General features: G+C 47.2%; 1 protein-coding gene across 3 annotated transcripts in view; it reads right to left on the bottom strand.

The window, feature by feature from the left end:
- p4ha1a (prolyl 4-hydroxylase, alpha polypeptide I a) overlaps positions 1-10,000 on the bottom strand; it is a 33,720-nt gene that overhangs the window by 6,601 nt on the left and 17,119 nt on the right. Inside the window, exons 8-10 of one of the 3 annotated variants that reach the window (XR_009938648.1) lie at positions 7,607-7,783; positions 5,075-5,145; positions 3,725-3,795 (exon numbers count right to left, since the gene is read on the bottom strand). Coding sequence is in view for 2 of the 3 variants with exons in the window: in XM_062532520.1 (XP_062388504.1) it covers positions 5,075-5,145; positions 7,607-7,783 (248 nt within the window). In the remaining variant the exon portion in view is untranslated. The remainder of the gene's footprint in view (positions 1-3,724; positions 3,796-5,074; positions 5,146-7,606; positions 7,784-10,000) is intronic. The other 2 variants (XM_062532520.1, XM_062532519.1) reach the window with 2 other exon arrangements.

Here is a 10,000-nt window from a genome sequence, read left to right as displayed (position 1 = left end):
CCCTATCCTGAACACTCTAGCGAGTACCACTACTGTCTCCCCTATCCTGAACACTAGCACGTACCACTACCGTCTCCCCTATCCTGAACACTCTAGCGAGTACCACTACAGTCTCCCCTATCCTGAACACTAACACCCACCACTACCATCTCCCCTATCCTGAACACTAGCACCCACCACTACCATCTCCCCTATCCTGAACACTAGCACGTACCACTACAGTCTCCCCTGTCCTGAACACTAACACCCACCACTACCATCTCCCCTATCCTGAACACTAGCACCCACCACTACCATCTCCCCTATCCTGAACACTAGCGAGTACAGTACATGCGAGTACCACTGCCGTCTCCCCTATCCTGAACACTCTAGCGAGTACATGCGAGTACCACTACCGTCTCCCGTATCCTGAACACTCTAGCGAGTACCACTACCGTCTCCCGTATCCTGAACACTCTAGCGAGTACCACTACCGTGTCCCCTATCCTGAACACTCTAGCGAATGGCACTACCGTCTCCCCTATCCTGAACACTCTAGCGGCCACCACTACAGTCTCCCCTATCCTGAACACTAGCACATACCACTACCGTCTCCCCCATCCTGAACACTCTAGCGAGTACCACTACCGTCTCTCCTATCCTGAACACTAGCGAGTACCACTACCGTCTCTCCTATCCTGAACACTAGCGAGCACCACTACCGTCTCCCCTATCCTGAACACTCTAGCGAGTTCAGTACATGCGAGTGGCACTTATTTCTGCCCTATAACGTGCCCTAATTGCATTGTATCTCTACTGGGCCTTGACTGTTGCTAAAGGCCTGTAGATGTAAACAGCATTGGGACCAGACTGGACTGGACTACTGGACTACTGGACTACAATACTGTGTGTGTGTGTGTGTGGGGGGGGGGGGGGGGGGGCAGCTGCTCAGCCTGCTGGTGCTCTGAGCTCCCTGTCTGACTCCGCGCATACACAAGTACATGGGAAGCACAAACCATGACAACATGGGTTGCCATGGGGATGATGAGAAGAGTGTTGAGTGCAGGCTGAAAAATAAGTGATGATGATGATAAGGATGAGGATAATGATGATGAGTGGAAGAGGAAAGAAAGCCTGCATCCAGTGTGTCCATAATAATTGGAATGTCCCAGAATGAATGGTCAGATTTGTTCCCATCATAGAAAATGAGCCAATATCTCTCAAATATCTCTTCCAGGATGTGGAGAAGTGGGTCAAGTTATCATAATAATAATGATTTCAAAAGCCCACTGAATTTACAATAAATGCTACATTGGGAAAGAGAGTGGGTCAAGTAGTTAACCTACTAACATCTGTAGCCTATGTGCGTGTGTGTGTGTGTGTGTGTGTGTGTGTGTGTATGAGAGAGAGAGATAGAGAGAGAAAATACCCTTTCTCATGCATTCACAAACTCTACAGCATTTCTAAACAGGCATTCTAAGCGTTCTAAATCCCTGGTAGGACCTCATGCAGCTCTCCGTCAACTCTACACACTATGTAATGTTTACATCAAATGTATGTAGAGTGTACAGTATGCAAGGCCATCATGCTTACGCTAAGTCTCGCTGTCCTTCAGGAGCAACCAGAGAACATCTGGTCAGAGTGCTGGCCACATTTGGGGCCCTACTGTAAAGGCTGGGCCAAATGGAGAGCTTGCTTGGCAGCTTTGGCAGATTGAGGAGACTTAACCAACATGTTTAATGTACACAACTCTCATGTCTCTCCCCAACTACCACCGAGCACCCTTCCCATTGAGCTTGTGCTTGTCAGTGACTAATTGTGATTGACAGGCAGATCGGCCGATGCTCATGCAACCCTGCGCTTCATTGCACCAGAAGAACAGAGAGCGGTGGGGTTTTGCTAAACAAGGTGGACGTAGGAACGCAGATTTTTTTGAAAGCCGGCTGATTTATCTTGCGCTGTCGGAGCATAGCCTACTGTCAGTTTTAGTGAATAAGATCAAAAATATCTTGATAAATGCAGCTTTAATAACTACAGTGGGTATAGTAAGTATTCACACCCATGCTAAAGTTGACTAAAAAGAGGAATATAAAATTATCTTTTGAGAATTGATTGTAATGCCTTAATTCAAAAAATGAGTAAAAATCAAACCGCTAAGGACACTAATTTTCTTTTTGATTGAACAATGTATCGTAAATAGATAAATGTTCTTCCTTAAATACAGGTTGCATAAGTAATTGACCCCTATGTTAAATTCCCATAGGAGCAGGAGGATTTTTTATATGTTTTTATTTTTAAAGGCCAGCTATTTCATGGATCCAGGATATTATGCATCCTGATAAAGTTCCCTTGGCCTTTGGAATTAAAATAGCCCCACATCATCACATACCCTTCACCATAGCTAGAGATTGGCATGGTGCTTTTTCCAGTTAGCCTATTAGCCTGTTTGATGCTCATTGAGCTCAATGCAAATCAAACAGGCTAATAGGCTAACTTGAAAAAAGCACCATGCCAATCTCTAGCTATGGTGAAGGGTATGTGATGATGTGGGGCTATTTTAATTTCAAAGGCCAAGGGAACTTTATCAGGATGCATAATATCCTGGATCCATGAAATAGCTAGCCTTTAAAAATAAAAACATATAAAAAATCCTCCTGCTCCTATGGGAATTTAACATAGGGGTCAATTACTTATGCAACCTGTATTTAAGGAAGAACATTTATCTATTTACGATACATTCTTCAATCACAAAGAAAATTAGTGTCCTTAACGGTTTGATTTTTACTCATTTTTTGAATTAAGGCATTACAATCAATTCTCAAAAGATGATTTTATATTCCTCTTTTTAGTCAACTTTAGCATGGGTGTGAATACTTACTATACCCACTGTATATGAAATGTATTTGCAAAGAGCACAGACATCAGTGGGTCAGCACAATGCCGTTAGTTCTTGCAGGAGAACTTTGCTCTTTGCCCAGTAGGGCTGCTCGATTATAGTAAAAATCATTATCACGATTATTTTGTTCAATATTGAGGTCACGATTATAAAATGTGACTACTCAGTGATTTTGGAACTATCATCCATCTTTTTTACAGTCTATGATCCATATTCGTTTTTTATATTTTTTAATTGAATTTCAAATATAATCCAACAGGAAAAAATACATGTAAAAAGACAATGCACATGACAACTCAAGTCAAAAGGAGAGCATTGTTATGAAACTGAATGTAGCAAAATAATCATTAGATTTCGATTATGTTATGTTATTTTCATAATTGTTGGAAGTCATAATCATGATTAGGCCCTGTGTCCACCAATCACGTTTTTTGCGCCGACAGCGACAATTTTCAATATAAAGTCTATGTAGCCCAGCGTTCACAGCGCTGAGTGAGTGAAATCTGTTCAACTTTTAGAACAGCACCGGGCTCGTCAATGTCACTTCTCGTTATAAACCGTCTCTGGTTTTGGTAACTTGGCAACAATAAACACTTCTCGAAGCGCCGAGAAAAGCGTTTAACGCTCTCAGCATAAAAAAACGTGATTGGTGGACACAGCACCTTAATCAATTAATTGCACAGCCCCATTATGGCCAAGCATTTCCATTAGGGTCCCTATGGTCTCCGTGGTTACGCTAGCACTTGGGCCTTCTCTGTTAAGACTGGTCTTCACGGGCCTGTGATTGGAGGAGAGGGACGCGAGCCCTTGAGCTCGTCTCGTCCGGTCCTGTCCAGCGGGAGCTCTTACCTTTTGGACACGCGGTAATGAGCCGTGGTGAGCTCGCCTGTCTCGGGGTTGTGCACGGTGGCCCTCCTTAACTAACACCCACAACGCAGCAAGCAGGGAGAGAGAGGGACAGAGAGAGAGAGGAGTGGGGGGAGAGAGGGAGAGAGGAGTGGGGGGAGAGAGGGAGGGAGGAAAACAAAGATGGGTGGGTGATAAGAAGAAAGGATGAAAGGGAGGGGCAGAGAAAGAGAAACAAGAGAGAGAGACAACAAGAAAGAAAGAAAGAACAAGTGAATTATTCCATGCTGGTGAAACGTGGAGATGTGATAGGTGCAACAGGTGATCGCCCCAGGACAGGTGCAACAGGTGATCGCCCCAGGACAGGTGTTAAGGCCAGGGCTGTACCTCAATATCCGTGTTCCCTTTTAGATCCGAAATCAATATTCCTCTTCAAATTGTTCTATTCCTTGCAGCTTTTAAGCCTTCAAAAGCTAATTGTGAGAGATTATAGACTGGCTAAACCCAGCCCGGTCTGCCAGTGATTTGGATTTCGTCCTGCAGCTCTGGCTGGAAACCTGCACATTTATCTCTCCTGCTTCCTGTCCACGTCTGCTGGCCTGGAACCAATCACAAACTAGCTTATCCACCAGGTCCACCCGGATCATTGGTCTGATTGGTTGAAGGACTATCCAAATGCGTACAGATTCAACTATGCCCATTGATCACGCCTTTTGTGCAGTAGAAGTAAAGCGCCAACTCCCTAGACTAATGGTCAATCTTAAAAGATTAATCTCTCTGCTCCCCTCTAGAGAGATTAAGCATTATCAGCCAAATCCTCAGATCCCAACTGACCTCGTCTGCCTGGAGAGGAGGCCTGGAGATCCTGGCCACTCAACCCTGGCCACTCAACCCTGTTGCCCACACACATACACACCATGTTAATATAAAAAGAGCATTTTTATATTAAAGGTCTTGAGGCAGACCCAGTGGGTTTCAGCCTCCCCTGTGTTAGAGAGAGACTAGCAGCAGCCACTCTGAGGATCAGACAGTGGAGGTATGTGTGTGTGTGTGTGTGTGTGCGTGTGTGGCTCTGTTTAGGCCCGAGTCTGGGCAAGATCAGTGGCAGTATAAGAGCTGATCTCCAGATCACAAACGATCTGACTACTATCCTTACGTGCATTTTGTGTGTGTGTATATGTGTGTGAGAGTGAGTGAGTGTATGTATATGTATGTATATGTGTGTGTGTGTGTGTGTGTGTGTGCGTCCGATCCTTTGGAGGCTGCTGCCAGTGAGGTCATGCATCAGGAGGAGGAGGAAGTGGGCGGTGCTGGTGCTGGGCGGGGCTCCAGTCCTGAGGGGGCGGAGCTTACCTCTTGCTGACGCGGTAGTGGGCGGTCTCCAGCACACCTGTGATGGGGTTGGAGATGGTGGCTCTGGCCAGCTGTGGAGCCCGCCCCGCCCAGAGGAGTCCGGTTACAACACAACACTGCTCTGTGTGGCCCTCACGGGCACCCTTACCGCCCGCCACACAACAGCAGGGTTCCACTCGATGTAGCCGCCGGCAGCCATCTTAAACTGACTGCATGACGCCATTACCGTCATTTCCCAACTATTAGCCGCAAGCTTATACATTGATTTTGAAACATTTCTTCAGCTATGAGGTTAATACACGGGGACAATTAATATGGTATTAATATGGTTTTGTTTCTTTCCACTTTTTTGAGAAAAACACTGTCCTGCGGCTTATACACAATGCGGCTAGTACATGGGAAATTACTGTATTTCTGAGATTCTGACACGCTTTCAAACTGGAATTGTGCATACGTCATGGTTGAAAACGTATTAGAATCTCAGAAATAATCACGTTTTGCAGTCAGCTTAAGACGGCTGCAGGCGACTACATCAAGTCGAATCCCGCTATTTACACAGAGTAGAATGGACATTCCCCTTCCCCAAAACGCTGGATTTGGATTCTCGGCCCTTTTGCCTTTTTCTATCCACTTTCCCTTGATGTCTATGGAACACTTAACATGGTCAAGGAAAGGCAACAAGCTGAATTCATACAAGACGACCACAATTTGACTCTGTTTACGCTAAGCTATGTAATTGTGGGAAGGCAGGTGTTACTGACATGCGTCATGTTGACTGGTCGTTGCTAACTGGCATAAGGAATTGAGGGGCGTCACTATAATCTTTCCTTTCGTAAAGGATGCCTAAGTGTACCCTATGTTCAAAGACACTTGAAACGGAAGCACTGAAGCACCTCTCTCAAGCATGTGAATACCAACAGCCGCCGTTGTTCCATGTCAAACAAGGAATGAAATCAAACCAACTGATTATTTCACTGGAGATTTTCAAATTAAATACCACTATGAGAGATCACAAAGTCCAGAAATGTCCCAATTTTTGTCCTCCGCACTTGGAGGGTCCAGTGTTCAGACCAACTATGCGACAGATAAAAATGATGATCTAAGTAAAGACATTGCATCCCAGTGTCCGTGGCGATGGTTCCCCTAGCGACAGGGTTGTAACCTGTGCAGAAAGGCAGGCTCAGCATGTGGGCATCAGATCAGAAGGGCTTCATTGAGGGAATGTTTAAATATGTTAATCATGGAGAATAAATAAAACAAATAACACCATATATTTTAACATTATGTAACATTTGTAAATCAACTGACGCAGTCTAGAGGAGTAACGTACAAATACACCATGAAATGACCATAATATCATTTGTGCAAAAACAAAGTGAAGCTGAAGTGTGAAATGGATCATGTACTTGTTACACTTTATGATACTCCAAATTGACTTGACTTGAAAATCGTTCCATTTCAGTAATGTCATGTGGCTTAGATTGAACACTCTCACTAATAGACTGAAATGCTGCTAGCAAACCTTTCTAGAGTTGAAGTGTTATTTTAAGGAAGAACCCTCACACACTGCAAAAATTTTTTTGAAACTTTACTGAGTGTTGCAAGCTTTCGGTCGTTAGACCTTCATCAGAGAGTGTTGAAGTGTTAAAATGAGAGTGTCAAAACGGGAGTGCTTAAAGCTTCGAGTGGGATTCTGATGCAATGGTTCAGGTGGAGCTGCAAGGCTCATTGGTTGCTACCGGTCAGAGTCTTTGATGCCCCATGCAAAGTTCTGTTTATAGAGGAACCTTCCTGATATTGCATATCATGTCCATTGTACTCTTTGTAATTCTACACGTCTTCCACTAGGAGGAGACACTACTTGCACCTCTGTATTACACACACACACACACACACACACACACAATGTGGAGCACTACAGGCTATGGCACCATGCTGTCGACTCCACGTGTGTGTCACCTCTGTAAAGCTCCCTACAGCCATACAGGTGTACAAGGTGTATTTTTGAATTCAAAAAATTCTAAATTCACACACACACACACACACACACACACACTTTAAATCTTGAGTCAACTTGGTGAGTCAACCTTTGTTCTGAGAAGAATCTCAGAACATGAACACATAGACACACACACACATTGATATACACAAACACACACACACACACACACACGCCCATAGCTGTCCCGGGCATCTCTGATCTTGTTTGGAAGGGCGTAGATCAGACTCTGATCTGGCTTGAAAGGGATGGCGTGCACATCACAAATCTGGTCTGGAAAGGATGGTGGGCATCTCTGATCTGATTTGGACTTGATCAACATATCTCATGCTGAACAAGTTCTGATACAGATTTAGCACACTGGTTCCAAATATAATAATATAATATATAATATAATATATATAATGTGTGTGTGTGTGTGTGTGTGTGTGTGATCAGGGGTGAACGATGATGCTACCACTAACAGACTAAAGTCAGAGAGGAGTAGTGAGACAGACAGACAGACAGACAGACAGACAGACAGACAGACTCACCCGTGGTTTGGCCAACTGTTTGACCTTAGCGATCTCTCCGTCAGTAACAATGTCGTGGAAACGGACAATGTGGGGGCGGTCCCACTCGTCTTCCTGCTTCACTGGGCCAATCATGTAGCGCGGATGCCGGTTGTTGTCAAAGTAACGGCAGAACAAACGGCTCTGTCTCCGAGGAGTCTGCAGGGGGAGCCAGAACACAAGGATTTAGTCTCACACACCCCACGACCTCCTCACACACCCCACCACCTCCTCACACACCCCACCACCTCCTCACACACCCCACGACCTCCTCACACACCCCACCACCTCCTCACACACCCCACGACCTCCTCACACACCCCACGACCTCCTCACACACCCCACGACCTCCTCACACACCCCACCACCTCCTCACACACCCCACCACCTCCTCACACACCCCACCACCTCCTAACACACCCCACGACCTCCTCACACACCCCACGACCTCCTCACACACCCCACCACCTCCTCACACACCCCACGACCTCCTCACACACCCCACCACCTCCTCACACACCCCACCACCTCCTCACACACCCCACCACCTCCTCACACACCCCACGACCTCCTCACACACCCCACGACCTCCTCACAAACCCCACCACCTCCACACACACCCCACCACCTCCTCACACACCCCACGACCTCCTCACACACCCCACGACCTCCTCTCACACCCCACCACCTCCACACACACCCCACCACCTCCACACACACCCCACGACCTCCTCACACACCCCACGACCTCCTCTCACACCCCACCACCTCCTCACACACCCCAGCACCTCCTCACACACCCCACGACCTCCTCACACAACCCCACGACCTCCACACACACCCCACGACCTCCTCACACACCCCACGGCCTCCTCACACACCCCACGGCCTCCGTCTCTCTCACATATACACACACACCCCACAGCCTCTGTCTCTCGCTCTCTCTCTCTCTCTCTCTCTATCTCTCACTCTCACACACACACACACACTCTCTTTCTATCACTCTCTCACACACAGTCTTTCTCTCTCACACACACACACACACACACACACTCTCTCTCTCTTTCTCTCTCACACACACACACTCTCTCTTTTTATCACTCACACATACATACACACACACACACACACACACACACACACACACACTCTCTCTTTTTATCACTCACACATACATACACACACACACACACACACACACACACACACACTCACACATTCTAATACACACACACAGTAAGCACGGCCACACACAGACATAATTAGGCTGTCAACACAACAAGGCAGAACAAAAGAAATACACAGAGGAACACACACACACAAACACACTTGGAAATATGACACACACATTATGTGGGAGGGGCAAGACGGGAAGAGACAGACACGCACACACACACACACACACACACACACACATACACACACACACACACACACACACACACACAGGCCAGTGCATTCCAGCACAATAGCATCAAAAGCACAATAGCATCCAGCACAAAAGCAAACACGATGAGACAGTGCTTAGGAGCCGGGCAGCCTGCTGGAATCACTGCTAGTCAGCCACCGGGCACAGCGGGCACCACACAGTGGGCACAGCGGGCACTACACAGCGGGCACCACACAGCGGGCACCACACAGCGGGCACCACACAGCGGGCACCACACAGCGGGCACCACACAGGGTGTTTTCAGGCCGGCCAGAAAGGTGCCGGTGCTGGTTCCTGCACCAATTACAGTGCTTACAGGTGAGCGGCCCGCGTTCTTCACACTATTTAAGTGAACCTGTGATGCCTCATCGACAGGGGGTGTTGAACTGCCACAAGACGGCCATACGAAAGCGGATCTCACAGCAAGGGAGCTGTCACAGCAAGCACACACGTTTCCTTTGTTTATTTTGCCATGTATTGTCGTCACGGCTCGCTTGGAAAAAACACGTTTTTCTTGGTTCGCATCGGGAACCAACTTTCTCTGATTTTTGGTGTGAACACGTCGGCCGGTTCGAGATTAGATGCGGGAACAGGCACCGGCACGGTTCTCTGTCAGCCGGAAAATGCCTACAGAGGGCACAGCGGGCACCACACAGAGGGCATGCCAGAACACAACCCTATCTGGGCCAGAACACAACCATATCTGGGCCAGAACAGAGCCAGAACACAACCCTATCTGGGCCAGAACAGAGCCAGAACACAACCCTATCTGGGCCAGAACAGAGCCATATCTGGGCCAGAACAGAGCCAGAACACAACCCTATCTGGGCCAGAACAGAGCCAGAACACAACCCTATCTGGGCCAGAACAGAGCCATATCTGGGCCAGAACAGAGCCAGAACACAACCCTATCTGGGCCAGAACAGAGCCAGAACACAACCCTATCT

Source organism: Sardina pilchardus, chromosome 3, assembly GCF_963854185.1.
Source record: "Sardina pilchardus chromosome 3, fSarPil1.1, whole genome shotgun sequence".
Lineage (NCBI taxonomy): Eukaryota > Metazoa > Chordata > Actinopteri > Clupeiformes > Clupeidae > Sardina > Sardina pilchardus.
The sequence above is the reverse complement of the archived record's forward strand: the minus strand, read 5'-3'. Positions and strand labels throughout refer to the sequence as shown.